Source organism: Zootermopsis nevadensis, unplaced genomic scaffold, assembly GCF_977971745.1.
Source record: "Zootermopsis nevadensis isolate Lab colony 2312 unplaced genomic scaffold, Znev_1.0 Znev_ptg000050l, whole genome shotgun sequence".
Lineage (NCBI taxonomy): Eukaryota > Metazoa > Arthropoda > Insecta > Blattodea > Termopsidae > Zootermopsis > Zootermopsis nevadensis.
This window is the reverse complement of record NW_028259182.1, coordinates 5,635,785-5,653,536: the sequence shown is the minus strand read 5'-3', so window position 1 is coordinate 5,653,536 and position 17,752 is coordinate 5,635,785. Positions and strand designations below refer to the sequence as shown.

At 38.6% G+C, this 17,752-nt stretch overlaps 1 protein-coding gene and 1 long non-coding RNA gene across 14 annotated transcripts in view; both read right to left on the bottom strand.

Annotated features, from left to right (window-relative positions):
* The window catches only part of LOC147871544 (BLOC-1-related complex subunit 8 homolog), a 33,621-nt gene that overhangs the window by 15,080 nt on the left and 789 nt on the right, over positions 1-17,752 (bottom strand). The window contains exons 1-9 of one of the 13 annotated variants that reach the window (XM_087361070.1): positions 11,616-12,399; positions 11,074-11,503; positions 10,328-10,477; positions 9,746-9,843; positions 9,179-9,259; positions 8,707-8,901; positions 8,137-8,345; positions 7,389-7,602; positions 6,529-6,669 (exon numbers count right to left, since the gene is read on the bottom strand). In XM_087361070.1, coding sequence (XP_087217196.1) covers positions 8,759-8,901; positions 9,179-9,259; positions 9,746-9,758 — 237 coding nt within the window. In that variant the 5' untranslated portion in view covers positions 9,759-9,843; positions 10,328-10,477; positions 11,074-11,503; positions 11,616-12,399 and the 3' untranslated portion in view covers positions 6,529-6,669; positions 7,389-7,602; positions 8,137-8,345; positions 8,707-8,758. Of the gene's footprint in view, positions 1-4,604; positions 4,742-5,460; positions 5,675-6,528; positions 6,670-7,388; positions 7,603-8,136; positions 8,349-8,706; positions 8,928-9,171; positions 9,260-9,745; positions 9,844-10,327; positions 10,478-11,073; positions 11,504-11,615; positions 12,400-14,944; positions 15,876-16,956; positions 17,065-17,442; positions 17,523-17,752 lie in introns of those variants that run through there. The other 12 variants (XM_087361062.1, XM_087361069.1, XM_087361063.1 and 9 more) reach the window with 12 other exon arrangements.
* Positions 2,275-3,440, bottom strand: LOC147871545 (uncharacterized). The gene is made up of 2 exons (XR_015538741.1): positions 2,694-3,440; positions 2,275-2,553 (listed from the first exon to the last, which is right to left on the bottom strand). It is a non-coding gene; the product is annotated as an uncharacterized LOC147871545 (long non-coding RNA).

Sequence of the window (17,752 nt, the reverse complement as noted above, 5' to 3'; positions counted from 1 at the left end):
AGACTTGGGACAAGAACTTCTCAAGACTTGGGACAAGAACTTCTCAAAACTTGGAACGAGTGACTTCTCAAGACCTGGGACAAGTGACTTCTCAAGACTTGGGACAAGAACTTCTCAAGACTTGGGACAAGGACTTCTCAAGACTTGGGACAAGTGACTTCTCAAGACTTGGGACAAGAACTTCTCAAGACTTGGGACAACAACTTCTCAAGACTTGGGACAAGAACTTCTCAAGACTTGGGACAAGAACTTCTCAAGACTTGGGACAAGTGACTTCTCAAGACTTGGGACAAGAACTTCTCAAGACTTGGGACAAGAACTTCTCAAGACTTGGGACAAGTGACTTCTCAAGACTTGGGACAAGAACTTCTCAAGACTTGGGACAAGAACTTCTCAAGACTTGGGACAAGTGACTTCTCAAGACTTGGGACAAGAACTTCTCAAGACTTGGGACAAGAACTTCTCAAGACTTGGGACAAGTGACTTCTCAAGACTTGGGACAAGAACTTCTCAAGACTTGGGACAAGAACTTCTCAAAACTTGGAACGAGTGACTTCTCAAGACCTGGGACAAGTGACTTCTCAAGACTTGGGACAAGAACTTCTCAAGACTTGGGACAAGGACTTCTCAAGACTTGGGACAAGTGACTTCTCAAGACTTGGGAGTCTAGTCCTGATAAGGATGGGACAGGTCAAATTGAGAAGGAAAAATTTTCAAATTTTTCGAAAAATCAAAAAACGCTGCAAACCTTCTCAAATGCGCACAAAACCAAAAATTTTCGGAAAATTCGGAAAAAAATTAAAAGTTGAAAATTTTCAAAAATTCTTAGTTTTGTGCGCTTTTTGGACGATTTGCGACGTTTTTCGATTTTTCGAAATTTTTCGAAAAAATTGAAATTTCTCAAAGGGGTACCCCTTTGAGAATTTTCAAATTTTTTCGAAATTTTAAAAAAATTAAAAACGACTGCAAATGGCGCGAAACGCGAAGAAAACTAAGGATTTTCGAAAAAATTTGAATTCAGCTAAGACAGGTGAGGCACAGCCCTAAACAAGCAGACAAGACTTGGGACAATAACTTCTCAAGACTTGGGACGAGTGACTTGTCAAGACTTGGGACAAGAACTTCTCAAGACTTGGGACAAGAACGTCTCAAGACTTGGGACGAGTGACTTCTCAAGACTTGGGAAAAGAACTTCTCAAGACTTGGGACAAGTGACTTCTCAAGACTTGGGACAAGAACTTCTCAAGACTTGGGACAAGAACTTCTCAAGACTTGGGACAAGAACTTCTCAAGACTTGGGACAAGTGACTTCTCAAGACTTGGGACAAGAACTTCTCAAGACTTGGGACTAGGACTTCTCAAGACTTGGGACGAGTGACTTCTCAAGACTTGGGACAAGTGACTTCTCAAGACTTGGGACAAGAACTTCTCAAGACTTGGAACGAGTGACTTCTCAAGACTTGGGACAAGTGACTTCTCAAGACTTGGGACAAGAACTTCTCAAGACTTGGGACGAGTGACTTCTCAAGACTTGGGACAGGTCAAATTTAGAAGGAAAATTTTTTGAAATTTTTCGAAAAATCAAAAAACGCTGCAAACCTTCTGAAATGCGCACAAAACCAAAAATTTTCGGAAAATTCTGAAAAAAATTAAAAGTTGAAAATTTTCAAAAATTCTTAGTTTTGTGCGCTTTTTGGACGATTTGCCACGTTTTTCGATTTTTCGAAAAAATTGAAATTTCTCAAAGGGGTACCCCTTTGAGAATTTTCTAAATTTTTCGAAATTTTAAAAAAATTAAAAACGACTGCAAATGGCGCGAAACGCGAAGAAAACTAAGAATTTTCGAAAAAATTTGAATTCAGCTGACAGGTGAGGCACAGCCCTAAACAAGCAGACAAGACTTGGGACAATAACTTCTCAAGACTTGGGACGAGTGACTTGTCAAGACTTGGGACAAGAACTTCTCAAGACTTGGGACAAGAACTTCTCAAGACTTGTGACGAGTGACTTCTCAAGACTTGGGACAAGAACTTCTCAAGACTTGGGAGTCTAGTCGTGATAGGGATGGGACAGGTCAAATTTAGAAGGAAATTTAGAAGGTAGTCTCGTGTGTGAATCACGTACGTCATTGCTAAAATAAACCCCTGCCTTGTCTTGGAAGTGGAAGTGTCAATGACTGATTTCAAATCAGATTAAAATTTCAAAACTCCTTTGCGTTCGTCGGACTCCGTGAGAGACAATAATAACTCTACATGATCGGAAAAATCAACTACCTTTGCACTACAATAATTTTATTCACCGTCTTTACACAAGCTTATAGATTGTTAAAATCACATAAAATTATAACATTTCAACATATGATATTGTTACATTTTAAAATGACGACATGTTTCGATGTTCATTCCATCATCGTCAGGTCTATCAATTAAAATTAAAAACTGTTGCACTTGCTGCCCTGCGTATACTGATTTGTTCTACCCGTTAGATTTTATTTGTTTAACCTCCAGGCTTCTTCCATTTAATTTTTGAAGACTGCGCCTGGATGTCTTAAATCTGCAAAATCAATTTTAATTTTCATATCCTGATCCTGGCTACTGACATAGGAAATGGAATAATTTTAAAGAATTACTCAATATATCGTAATACAAGCAAAAGAAAAGTAATCACAAAATATTTAAAGTATTATAACATACCGGGTTGTGTGTGAGGTGCGTGTCCGATATTAATCTACCAAATACGTTTAACATAACAAATTCCATAAAATTAATAAACGAAATCCAACAATTGAATTTTCATAATAATAAAAATATACAAATTTGTTCTTTTGACATCAATAATATGTATACAAATATTCCAACAATCATGCTACGAGATATTGTAAGAGATATTCTAAATAGACAGAATATAAATACAGATCTAATAAATGAAATTACAAATATAACTAACATTATTATTAACCAAAATTATTTCCAATTCAACATTGAATATTGGAAACAAGAAACAGGGTTACCCATGGGAGCTCCAACCTCGAGCATATTATCTGAAATATTCTTACAATATCTCGAGCATGATTATATAGTAAATATATTAAACAAATATCAAATCAAATACTATAGTAGATATGTTGATGATATACTCATGATTTTTGATGCAAAAAATACAAATATAAAAAATGTTTTAAATGAATTTAACAACATAAATCAAAATATACAATTCACTTTAGAAACAGAACAAAATAACAAATTAAATTATTTAGATCTAACTATAATACGAAACGAAAACAACTCTGAATTCAAAATATACAGAAAACCTACAAATACAAGCACCATAATTCATGCCTCTTCATGCCATCCAAATGAACATTAACAAATGGCTATTAATTACTTAATAAACCGAAAAAATACATATCCCATTACCACAATAAACAAACAAATTGAATGTAACATAATAAAACAAATTCTAATAGAAAACGGATATAATAATTATGAATTAAAACCCAAAAATAAAATAAACAATGTAAACAACATAAATGAAGACAAAAACGAAAATAAACAAAACAAATGGGCCACATTCACATATATAGGAAAAGAAACCAAATATATAACAAAAACATTTAAAACAAATAACAAAAATAGCATTTAGAACAAAAAACACAATAAAAAACATCTTGAAACAAAAGCCACAAATAGACACAATAAATCAATATGAAAAACCAGGCATATATAGGTTAAAATGCAATGATTGCCCGTTAACCTATATAGGCCAAACCGGACGCACCTTTAGTCAAAGATACAAAGAGCATATTACAGCAATTAAACACAATAAAGATCATTCAGCATATGCAAAGCATATATTAAACACAGGACATACATACAACAAAATAGAACAAACAATGGACATTATAAAAATAATACAAAACAAGCGACATAGAGACACCATAGAAAAATATCATATACAAAGAACACATAAACAAAATCTTGCATTAAACGACAGTAACATCTACACGAACAATCCGATATTTAACATTCTACAGTCCATCGACCCAACCCCCTAAACAACTTTCACCCAATATATATAGCCATACACGATACTCACAGCTTAGTTGCAGTCTACAGCTCCGTAATATCGGACACGCACCTCACACACAACCCGGTATGTTATAATACTTTAAATATTTTGTGATTACTTTTCTTTTGCTTGTATTACGATATATTGAGTAATTCTTTAAAATTATTCCATTTCCTATGTCAGTAGCCAGGATCAGGATATGAAAATTAAAATTGATTTTGCAGATTTAAGACATCCAGGCGCAGTATTCAAAAATTAAATGGAAGAAGCCTGGAGGTTAAACAAATAAAATCTAACGGGTAGAACAAATCAGTATACGCAGGGCAGCAAGTGCAACAGTTTTTAATTTTAATTGATAGACCTGACGATGATGGAATGAACATCGAAACATGTCGTCATTTTAAAATGTAACAATATCATATGTTGAAATGTTATAATTTTATGTGATTTTAACAATCTATAAGCTTGTGTAAAGACGGTGAATAAAATTATTGTATTGAAGAACACAAGCATGACGCAATTAAGATATAAGTTACCTTTGCACGTTGCACCAAGTACTACACCATACGCCATTCAAAGTAAGCTGATGAACGATACCGCAACACACACAAAGAGCCATTCGCCTCGAGTCCCCTCCAGAACAGGCCGCATCCACTCGTACGTGTCCGATGCACTGGCGTACATGAAACACAAACACAGATTATAAGTCAAACATACCAACCAGCAATCGCCAATGCTCAGAACTTGGATCCATAAAATGGAAAGAAAACAACACACTCGCACCATAATTTAACTGTATCACCCTTTTTTAAGTTCAAAGGGGGAGGCTCTTAGTGTCATTACATCCACCGGCAATCCCATTTTACGTAAACTGGATGTAAATGATCAATGATAAGGAGATATAAATACAATACCAATTTCAAAAGAATCAAACATGAGCATACATTTACAAAGTTCAAAACCACGACAACGAAGACTCAACCAATCTGACTCAAGTGATATCTCAACCTCTCACAAGAAATAAATAAAACACTCTCTCAAAAAAAAGAAACTCGCCCACAGTCTCTCACCGAGATATAGGGCAGCTACCTTACCTATCCTGGAAATCCTCTTTCTTGGCCAAATTAAAATACCAATGCCAAACACATAAAATGAAGGCAGAGCTACCTCCAATGGAAAACATGGTAGAATACTATTATTATTATTATTCAGTGTTCTGTCTTACGACAAGTCCTTCAAACTGTGAAACTTGTTACAATGCAGATATCAAAACATCTTGTAAACATAAACAAGTGCATGTGCATGGTGGAATATTTCGCTATCTTGCCAAAGAATTTGATTGTGTGAATCATGAATTAGCACATTTCATAATCATATTTCTCGTATACTTACACAATGCATGTCAAGTAGACACAGAGATAAATCTCTCGCAGACATGAGGTCCTTCGTGATAACAGCCGATTGATTTCCTGTCGTCATATCAGTGAGCCAGCAAAGTGTTTCTGCACATACTCCACTCTTTTCCTGGCAAGCAGTAGTCATGTCAGGTGACGCATCCTTCAACCTCAGTAAAGTCCCATGGATCAATCAAGCTTCTTCTCTGCAGCTATTACCAGAAAGAAAATGCAATCACATTCAACACATCACCTAATTTAAAGGTTTCATAACCGATCCCCTTGCTCAAAATTAACCAAAAGCACAGAAAATATCCCAGCAGCTCCGGTCACTGTGCACAATACTCACACGTCAACAAAACTAAATTCCTTACCTTGGCAGTTACTCACTTATTAATTAGTAAACACATCACATTAAAGGCTCCACAGCACTACACACATCACACATGTAACAAAACCACTCATTAACAAAACCTTATCACAAATAGTCACCACCCTCGTCTACAAGCTACACCTAACCTCCAATTTTGATGTCCTATGAACAATATATTCACTACAGAATTGTATTAAAAGTGGTTAGTGTCTTGTGTGAATAACGCACGTCATTGCTAAAAGAAACCCCTGCCTTGTATTAAAAGTGGTAGTGTCGTGTGTGAATCTCGTACGTCATTGCCAAAAGAAACCTTTGTCTTGTATTAAAAGTGGTAGTGTCTTGTGTGAATCACGCACGTCATTGTTAAAAGAAACCCCTGCATTATCTTGGAAGTGGTAGTGTCGTGTGTGAATCTCGTACGTCATTGTCAAAAGAAACCTCTGCCTTGTATTAAAAGTGGTAGTGTCTTGTGTGAATCACGCACGTCATTGCTAAAAGAAACCCCTGCATTATCTTGGAAGAGGTAGTCTCGTGTGTGAATCACGTACGTCATTGCTAAAATAAACCCCTGCCTTGTCTTGGAAGTGGAAGTGTCAATGACTGATTTCAAATCAGATTAAAATTTCAAAACTCCTTTGCGTTCGTCGGACTCCGTGAGAGACAATAATAACTCTACATGATCGGAAAAATCAACTACCTTTGCACGTTGCACCAAGTACTACACCATACGCCATTCAAAGTAAGCTGATGAACGATACCGCAACACACACAAAGAGCCATTCGCCTCGAGTCCCCTCCAGAACAGGCCGCATCCACTCGTACGTGTCCGATGCACTGGCGTACATGAAACACAAACACAGATTATAAGTCAAACATACCAACCAGCAATCGCCAATGCTCAGAACTTGGATCCATAAAATGGAAAGAAAACAACACACTCGCACCATAATTTAACTGTATCACCCTTTTTTAAGTTAAAAGGGGGAGGCTCTTAGTGTCATTACATCCACCGGCAATCCCATTTTACGTAAATTGGATGTAAATGATCAATGATAAGGAGATATAAATACAATACCAATTTCAAAAGAATCAAACATGAGCATACATTTACAAAGTTCAAAACCACGACAACGAAGACTCAACCAATCTGACTCAAGTGATATCTCAACCTCTCACAAGAAATAAATAAAACACTCTCTCAAAAAAAAGAAACTCGCCCTCAGTCTCTCACCGAGAGATAGGGAAGCTACCTTACCTATCCTGGAAATCCTCTTTCTTGGCCAAATTAAAATACCAATGCCAAACACATAAAATGAAGGCAGAGCTACCTCCAATGGAAAACATGGTAGAATACTATTATTATTATTATTCAGTGTTCTGTCTTACGACAAGTCCTTCAAACTGTGAAACTTGTTACAATGCAGATATCAAAACATCTTGTAAACATAAACAAGTGCATGTGCATGGTGGAATATTTCGCTATCTTGCCAAAGAATTTGATTGTGTGAATCATGAATTAGCACATTTCATAATCATATTTCTCGTATACTTACACAATGCATGTCAAGTAGACACAGAGATAAATCTCTCGCAGACATGAGGTCCTTCGTGATAACAGCCGATTGATTTCCTGTCGTCATATCAGTGAGCCAGCAAAGTGTTTCTGCACATACTCCACTCTTTTCCTGGCAAGCAGTAGTCATGTCAGGTGACGCATCCTTCAACCTTAGTAAAGTCCCATGGATCAATCAAGCTTCTTCTCTGCAGCTATTACCAGAAAAAAAATGCAATCACATTCAACACATCACCTAATTTAAAGGTTTCATAACCGATCCCCTTGATCAAAATTAACCAAAAGCACAGAAAATATCCCAGCAGCTCCGGTCACTGTGCACAATACTCACACGTCAACAAAACTAAATTCCTTACCTTCGCAATTACTCACTTATTAATTAGTAAACACATCACATTAAAGGCTCCACAGCACTACACACATCACACATGTAACAAAACCACTCATTAACAAAACCTTATCACAAATAGTCACCACCCTCGTCTACAAGCTATACCTAACCTCCAATTTTGATGTCCTATGAACAATATATTCACTAGAGAATCATGAATGCCTCTAGCATACCACAGATACAGCAATTATGCCAATCTCTCACCGCACATAGGTCTTTCAACATATCAAATCTCACATTTAAGTTCACAACATCTGAAGTACCTAATAAAATTGGACAGACTCATCTCTCTCACACGACAACCACATCAAATACATTCTAATGCTCATGTACTCACACAACGAATGCCTCGTTCAGACTGATATCAGTTTCTTGCGGATACGATGTTCCTTCTTTGTCCCAGCAGGTTTAATCTTCTGACATCAAGTCGGTCCGCCAACTGTTGCCGCACGTACTTCAATGCTTGTCTGGCTGGCAGTACGCAGGTCACGTGACAAACAGCATGGTGCTCAGTAGAATCTGAAGGATCATTCTGTTTCTCGTAATCTGCTACTCCCAGAAAGAGAAAATACAGTCACATTCAAGAAATCAAGACATCACACTCTTCTAAGAGCACACAGTTTTACTTCACCAAGCAGTTAACACTCCTACCTTAGCCAATGAACAAGCACCTTCCATTTTCAGAAGACAAATTCTGTCAAGTTCATTACAAACCCATTCACAAGTTAACTTTAAATACGGGTCACGACAGTGTCACAACCAGCGACCTGACAAATTCTGAACTCCCTCACTCACAGATTCATACTGGAGCCTTTCTTTCCTCCCCCCCCAGCAAATTTAAAGCATTCGCCAAGTGGGCCATTATTCCACACGTCATAATACTGCAACTACAAACTCTACAACTCACACACATCACGTCAGTCCCACGCAACTTCTGTTGCCACTGATTCAGTGGATATTTAACGAACAGTTCGCTTGCCGTCTGTTTGGAGCCGAGGATGTTGATCGCTGTCTCCAAGATACACGGCTCCCTCTCCTCGTGCCCCATTATGACAGCAAGGGAGTCTACAAACACCAGTCGGTCCATGCCCCTCAGGTTCGCCTGTTTTGATGTCATGGAGAAAGGACCTAAATGAAAGATTAAGAAATGGCAAGCCACTACAACACACCCAACATCTGTAGCACTTCTACTACTAAGGTGAATTCAACCGACAAGGGGCAAGAGGTAGCCGTAGCAATTAGATTTTTTTTCCATATCACCATCAGTAATGCCACTTTATCATACCTTCTGGAAGCAAAGGTGGAAACTTCACCATCAGTAATATAAATTGTTTCAATGTTGAACAATCTAAATTTATAAAACTAAACTCACCAGCTACCTGAGATATCGCCACCATTGTGTAGTGACAAACAAGGAACACACCGTCGTAACTCTTTCATGGCTGCAGCAACAAACACTCCTACCAACATACACAACAGGCCTTACTGGCTTTTCCAGATATGAAGCAGACGCTTTCAACAAGTTCACATACTAAATGTGGTTTTAAGAGAGATTTCAGGTTCTCACAGTGGTCTTTGGGTTCTAACACCACTTGGACTTACAGAAAACCAACACAGATTTTTAAACATTTAATGGTTCACTATATCAGCTGCAGTTATCCTTGTGATGATGCCATGAGGCAGTGGGAGCATGGAGGTACACTCCATGCATTCTCAATTATAGAACAATGTGGAGGTCAGCCTCAAAATGTGGTTCCTTAAACTGGCAAAGAAAAATCACGTTCTTCATTGTTTCTTTGTAGTCTCAATAGAAGAAATAGACAAGTTCTTTATTTCATTAAAACCATTTACTACTTTTCAGGAAAAAAGGTCTTCTTCTTTCAATAATGGCATTGCAATTCAGAAAATAAGTTCATTAAACAATTTACTCAAATGGATGAACTTGCCTGTGACTGCCATCTGGTGAGTGGCTCTGGCTTGCTTGTCCTGCAATCTGCACGCAATCCCATGGACTGCGGAGATCTCCACATGTGGATCATCAGAACTGCAACGGCGAATCGCAATGAGTACAGATAATTACACTCACATCCTAATGTTCAGTGTACAAAATGTTGGTCACAACAGTGGCCAATGCAGTAGCTGCTTCCTAAATCAGCAACTGATGTAAAAGGGACAGAGAAAATGGGAAATCTGGGTTTATGATATGAGAAAGAAATACATTACGTGCAGATGCCTCCTGGTACTGGCAGGATACTAAACACAAACTAATTGTGATACAGCCTCTAACAGGCTCACTGTACCAGTAAATAATGAGTTCTGGGTGCTCAGAGAAAGATCTATACCAGTGCCTCATAGACTGCCATGGGACTCGCTTACAATTCTGCGTTGAAAAGCCAGTGATTAACAATCTGTTATGTCATGTTAGTACCATCAGGCTGGAAAAACATCTTTTATTTTGTACACTTTTTTAATATCAAGAATGAGGTTAGTTTTACAATATTCTTCTGCCTCCAACTGCTCTTATATACCTTGGACAGGAGAAAAGCTGCTGCACTGTATTCTCATCTTCATTAAAATTCAGGGATGCCACCAAGAAACAGCAAATTATTTCCCAGCACTGACGACGGTAACGGATCCGTCGTGCTTGACTTCAGAGCAATACATGCTGTCTCCACGACCTGGAAAACACAAGCAACAGTTTCAAGTTATAACGAGTGACAACGCAGGCCAGATTCACTGGTAAGGGAAGTCAAATGTTTTAGTTACAGTAACTTTCAAGTACTGCACTTACTGTAATACTCTAAACACCTTTTCTCCACATCAGGGCGCATGTCATATTTATTTCCAGAACCTTTGGGTTTCATGGACACCAACATATCATTGACTAGACTTTTATTTTGTAAGTGGAGTTTGACAAATCTCAACAATAAAATAAAAATTAATTACAAGTATATAATTTTTCTATAGTCTATGCTAACCCTAATAAACGTCAAAAAGGAACGTATTATACGCGTATCAAGTCATTTAATGATCTTCCACCAACAATTAAAACTCTAAATGATTTAAAGGTGTTCAAGCCTGCATTTAAATTATTTTTCATACTTGAATTGCAGAATCTGAAGGTTATGTACATTCACATGTGAAACACATCCTTGTAATTGTGTCAAAAGTACTGAAGTTTATATGTATTGTATGAAATGATTTGTTCTCCATCCTTTGGTTTAGTCCTAAGAAGGATCTATGGAATGTAAATAAACTCTACTCTCTAACATACCTGAACAATGCAATTCCTTATCCAAGTCACAAACACTACAGGTGCTTTGTTCTGTCTGGTTCTTCACATCTCCAACTCCAAAAAAGCTGCTTCCCCATCACGCACACAACTGATCTTCTGAAACGCTGATATTCAGACAAATTAGTCCTCCATGTCTTCGTTGATACCAGTAAACACACACTACAGCTACAGTTCACATGAAAGTTGCTACTCAGTACATCCCCTGATCTCAAACTACTCTTTGAGACAGACTAGGCACTCCCACTAAATCTATAACCGTACACCTCCTTGGAAAGCAAGGTAATCGCACGAGGGCCTGAGGTCTTCCTTGTGGCATTGTGAGGCATGCTACGAACACCCCATACTTGGTCACTAGGAATCAAAAGTGGGCAACGGCTATATTATCCCACATGCTTGCAGGCACTCCTACCTGAAACAATACCAAATACCAAAATAAATATCCGCATTGTGACACCAGTCGTAACTGCTACTACGAATGCACTCTACACATCATCAATAATCAACTGGCCAACTAAACCAACCCTCCATGCAACCAAAATATTTCACACATTACGTCCTTCACACAAGGGAAAGATGACACACATCAATTCAAATTAACTTCCACGCCCTGGCAATATATATGAGAGTAAATCTGCACTGGACTCAGAATGCATCCTAGCAACCAAAGAAATACAGAGGGGCAGAACGCCCACGCCATTTTATCATAGGCAGGGACGGCAACGTCTGAAAAACAGCGAACTCATCCGACCTCCTTGTCATAGCAGAGTAGTAGTAAACTACGTCTTACGCAGGAAAAGTCTGAGAACTGTTGGACAAAAAACAATCTTCCACGTGCCAAATTCCTGTTGCGATAAGAAGTGAGCCTGCCAAGTGTACTGAACATACTCCACTGATTTCCTGGCAAGCAGTAGGCTGGTCAGGTGACAGACAGCTTTTCCCCGAGTAAAATCCCAAGGATCAATTCAGCTTCTTCTCTCAGCTATTCCCAGAAAGACAAAATGCATTCACTTTTAACTAACACAAATGCAAAAATAAACAGCATTCTGATGACGCAGTTGATTGAACATGTACTTTTGTTCTTGGGGAGGGGGGCACACCACACACACACTTCTGAGTATATAAATGTCACTTATCAATGCCGTAAACGCCTCATGGCGTTTATTTATTTGATTCCTCGGGAATCATCGACACATAACCTCAACCGTTAAACGAGAACACCCCCATCATTCCGTAACCTGATGACAGCCCACCTAGATCGCTGTTCGCACACATAAACTTACAGCACCTCCAAGACTCCGAAGACTAGATTCACGCTTACCAACACACACTCACTCTCACTCACTCTCTCTCTCTCTCTCTCTCACTCTCTCTCTCTCTCTCACTCTCTCTCTCTCTCACTCTCTCTCTCTCTCTCACTCTCTCTCTCTCTCACTCTCTCACTCTCTCACTCTCTCTCTGCGCGAACTTGACCACAGCGAATTCTAGTAGCGAACCCAGTACGTATTGAGCGGGAACAGAAGGGCAGCCGAATGGCATCGGCAGTTCGAGACCCAGCGGATTCTTACAGTAGTATTAAGTGTAGTATTAAGTTCTAAATATAAAACGAGGGCAGGACTGAACCGATTTCTGATTTCTGCCCTCTAAAAAAATAATTGAGGGTTAACGGGTGGGTGGGGAGCCGAAGATGAGAGAATGAGGGAGTTATGCAAAAATATATTTATGAGGGAGCAGCCAAAGGTGGTCCAAACAGACATCATATCAATCAACAATCTTTAACCAAAATGTGTTCAAAGCACTTGAGTCGAAAGAAAAAATCCAGCCAAATAAATCAACAAATCTGTCATCTACTGGGCATGAGATTTTTGCAAGCAAATCCAAATTCATAACAAACACCACACGCCAAACTTACAAGTTTTAAAACCTTTATCCTTGCTTAACACAGCAGACTCAAAATTAACCACAAGCACAGAAAATACCCCTGCAGCTCCGGTCACAGCACTACATAACAAAAACCAAAATCACTTCACAAATAGTCTCCACCCACGCCTACAAACGATACCTATACCAACTGGAAACAGCAATAATGTCAATCCCAAACTGCATTTACTTCTGTCAACATTCATCTCACACTTACAATCACAACATTTAAAGCACATCCTATAGGTCAGGTAATTACACACTTCATTCATTGTCCCATCAGGTTTCCTGTTCAGATATCAAGTCAGTCTGCGAACACACTCAACAGCTTACATGACAAGCATGCAGGTTTGATGGTTTGATTTATTTCGCTGGATTGTTTCTTTTTCGACTCATATGCTTTGATGTCTGTATGTTGTTGGTATACCCCCAACTGAGCCCCCTTTTATATATTTGTGCATAACCCCCCTCATTCTATCATATTAGGCGCCCCACCCTCCCGGTAACCCACAATTATTTTTAGAGGGCAGAAATCAGAAATCAGAAATCGTTTGAGACCTGAGTCCTGCCCTCGTTTTATATTTAGAACTTAATACTACTGTAAGAATTAAGAATTAATAGTACTGTAAGAATCCGCTGGGTCTCGAACTGCCGATGTAGTACTCCGCACGCCAGCACGCTATCCATTCGGCTACCAGGCTCCTACAAGATTACGATTCTGGATCTTCCTGATATATCGATGCCCTGCTCTTTCCCGCCAAATCAAATCGTAGTTTATTGGGTTCGCTACTAGAATTCGCTGTAGTCAAGTTCGCGCAGAGATAGAGAGAGAGAGAGAGAGTTGGTAAAATTTGTTGCGTGAATCTAGTCTTCGGAGTCTTGGAGGTGCTGTAAGTTTATGTGTGCGAACAGCGATCTAGGTGGGCTGTCATCAGGTTACGGAATGATAGGGTGTTCTCGTTTAACGGTTGAGGTTATGTGTCGATGATTCCCGAGGAATCAAATAAATAAACGCCATGAGGCGTTTACGGCATTGATAAGTGACATTTATATACTCAGAAGTGTGTGTGGTGTGCCCCCCTCCCCAAGAACAAAAGTACATGTTCAATCAACTGCGTCATCAGAATGCTGTTTATTTTTGCATTTGTGTTAGTTAAAAGTGAATGCATTTTGTCTTTCTGGGAATAGCTGAGAGAAGAAGCTTAATTGATCCTTGGGATTTTACTCGGGGAAAAGCTGTCTGTCACCTGACCAGCCTACTGCTTGCCAGGAAATCAGTGGAGTATGTTCAGTACACTTGGCAGGCTCACTTCATATCGCAACAGAAACCTGACCTGCCTACTGCTTGCTCAATTTATTTTTGTTTTGCCATATCACAATGTTGTTGCACATTAAATCCCTTACCAGCTGTAACATTAACTTCACAAAGTTTACAGAACAGAATTGTTCCATCAGAACTAAAATATTCCTCACCGAAATCTGTAATGAAAGCTCTTAACTTTGCACTTTCAGAACACCACTTTTGGCATCTGAACTAAATGAAGGATTCACTGTAAATGCCCGAGAAATGTAGTTTCAAGTAAGAATTTCATACCCAAAATATGAATTTTATCCTCAAAATATAACCAAAATGATCCTAACCATGAATCACCAGTATTGTTCCCAACAAACTGTGGTCAACCAGTGTCCTTGAAGATCTAAACATGATTTTGTGATTGTAAATAAAATTTTCATAAAGCAGAGTCCTTGAGAAGCTAATAGTAGATCATACAGTAAAGACTGCACCAAACCCTTAATTTAGTATGACTCCTTCTTGTTCCTGTACGAACAAATATCTTTGAACAGAATGAGCAGTTGATTGATCCACTGGTTGCTTAGCCGCCTGACTGTGATTAAGAGATCAAGTGGCTAAAAGGGTGAATGAACTGACTAATTGATTCGTAGGCTATTTAATAATTATATTTCAACCGTACAAATTACTTAATACTAAATGGGATTAGGATTATTGTGAATGGAGGATCCAAGACATGAAATTGTAATCTGAACAAAATTAAACAAACAGCGATGCAAATACATAGTAATTAAATGGCTAATTTGAAGGGAAAAAAACATGCACAAACAATATTGATTATATAACTATCCACTGCTAATACTGAAGTGCCACTACATTCCTTGGGCAACACCAACCACCCACTGGTTTCTTGATTTGAACACTTTCCCAAAAAAACAGCACAATTCATGAAGCTCCTCATTATGTAATTTTCTCTCGCTGCCTGTATGTTTCTCTTAGTTACATGTATTCTGCTCATCACAGACATCAGTGCAAGACACCAAGTTTAACACCCACACAAAACAGCAGGTGAAATAAGTAGCCATTATTATCTGTAATTAAGAACTTTTCCAAAAGCAGGAACTTTGAACAATGAAGCATGAACTGGCCTTCAACCTAATAGAGGAAATAAATGTCTTAAATATACTGTCTCTTAGTATAACGATATTGCACAGTTCAGTATCACCTCACAATTGAATAAATATAGTCATTTCTTTCACTCTGATGTTGGAAACATACATGGCACCTATCACACCGTGCAAAGACGTCCATTCGACACAGCCCACACTGACAGGTTAATATTTCCCACTTATAGGACCACAGTTCCCTTGTTCTGTAGTGTCCTCTGTATCAATGAAACATTATGTCCATGTGACCATGCACTCTTTCTCCTACACAGTAACAATTCTAAGGCCATGTGATATCCCCAATTTCATCATGATCATGTAGTGACTGCTTACCATAATATACTACCAACATAATAAACAGCAGGAAGCAGCAATTACCTGGCATCTCACAGAATTAGTGGGGGAGCCTACACAGACAAGACATGCAACATAAATCACATGCGTTGCGCATATGCGCATGCCAATCCAAATGTTCTTGGATCAGCACACAAGAACAAAACACAATTCTAACACACATGAAGAATCACAGCAAGGTGAAAAATCACTAACACACTGTCTGACCGGTATTCTACACTACTGTGAATGAAACAGTGATCCACAGAGCAATAAAATTAATTTAGTGTCCTACAAAACAACTCATTACAAAGATGGTTGCCTGCGACGTTGCACACACTGATTTTTACATTAAATGGTGCAACAACCTGCAAGACAGCCACCTCCATATTCACTATCATAAGAACCTCAAAACTCAATTCAGTAATGGCAGATGACAAAGTTAAAATGAACAGAAGATCAAGAGAACTGAAATGGTAGATATTCACACCAAATTTCACAAAAACCAGTCAACTGCTGTGTAACTGAATCAGGCTAGATGGACATACACATGCAGCGTACTTAATTAATAAGACTGCTTTATAAGTCATTCAAAAACCACTGGATCAACTGGCATATTCTGATACACTATGATCAGATTCAACTGGAAGATCTGAGGAAACTGACAAAAAAAAACCTCTTCAGTCAGGACAGCAAATCCCCTGCTGAGACTTGTGCATAGGACGTAATTCATTTGAGAAACAGGAGTGCTAACACCACACTGCTATAATTTACTGGTAGAATCACTCCTTCCCAAACGAGGATTTGCACAGAATAGTTTTGTCCATGTACTACACAACAATTCAGATCATTTCTTCCTTACGCATAGGATATATTTATTTATGGGGGATTTACACTAGTGACAGACTTCCTTCCTGTTGCTATAAAACAAGTTTGTGTCCCAAATTCCCCAAACCCTATTTCCTTCATGTATTCTAAAACACAGGTAACCCACAAATTTAGCATTCTGTACTTGCTATAGTACATTCTTTTCCAACTGAAACACATTTGCTCATCTTACATTCAGTTCACATATGAATAAAATGGGAAGAACCCTGAGAGAAGGCACAGACAGACCACAGAAATCACGTCCACAACATTCACAATAACACTCACCTGCGAGCTTCTTCGTACTTAATCTGCTGTCGCAAGAACACCGCATTCTTCAGCAGTTCCCGTATGTTACCAAGGTTATCCTCTGCCCCCTCCATAGACTTCACTGCCCTGGAGAACAATACAACTGCTGAAAAAACTACACAAAGTTCTGGGAAGGTCTTGTGATTCTCACTTTTCTTCCAAATCATATATATATAGATAGATAGACACACGCACACACACCATATTTGGCGACTTTGTGTCAGGACTCAGGATCTTATTCCTTTGCCAGGCAGAAATGTCAAATGAATGAAGGTCTAAAATCACTAAGTTAATTGATTAAATAATAAGCTTTCCTTGTAACATAAAGAAATTACACTTCACATAATTCAAAATGTCAACTAGAAATGAGCAAGATGCTGCTACAAGCCTGTGGAAAAGTATTCACTTGGGAACAAGGTTCCTCTTGAATACTAGTGAACTAACAGAATTTCCTTTAAACCTTACCCAACGGCATACTCCACATCGTAGCAACGTCCCTGCAACTCATGATGCAGTCTGGTAACTTCTACCCTCTTCTCCACCATCAGGGGGCAGTGCTTTGCAATGTTATGTATATAAGTTCAACATAAACAACTCAATCCATGTTTGACACGTTTTCAAACCTTTTTTAACTTTCATTTCCAATTCCGGGTCTGATGACAGAGACATCGACACGATTCTCAACACAGTTACGTTATATTACCGATAACAAAGCACATCCATATGTGCCTAATAATTATTCCAAATAATCGCATACGAAGTACAGCCGATTAAC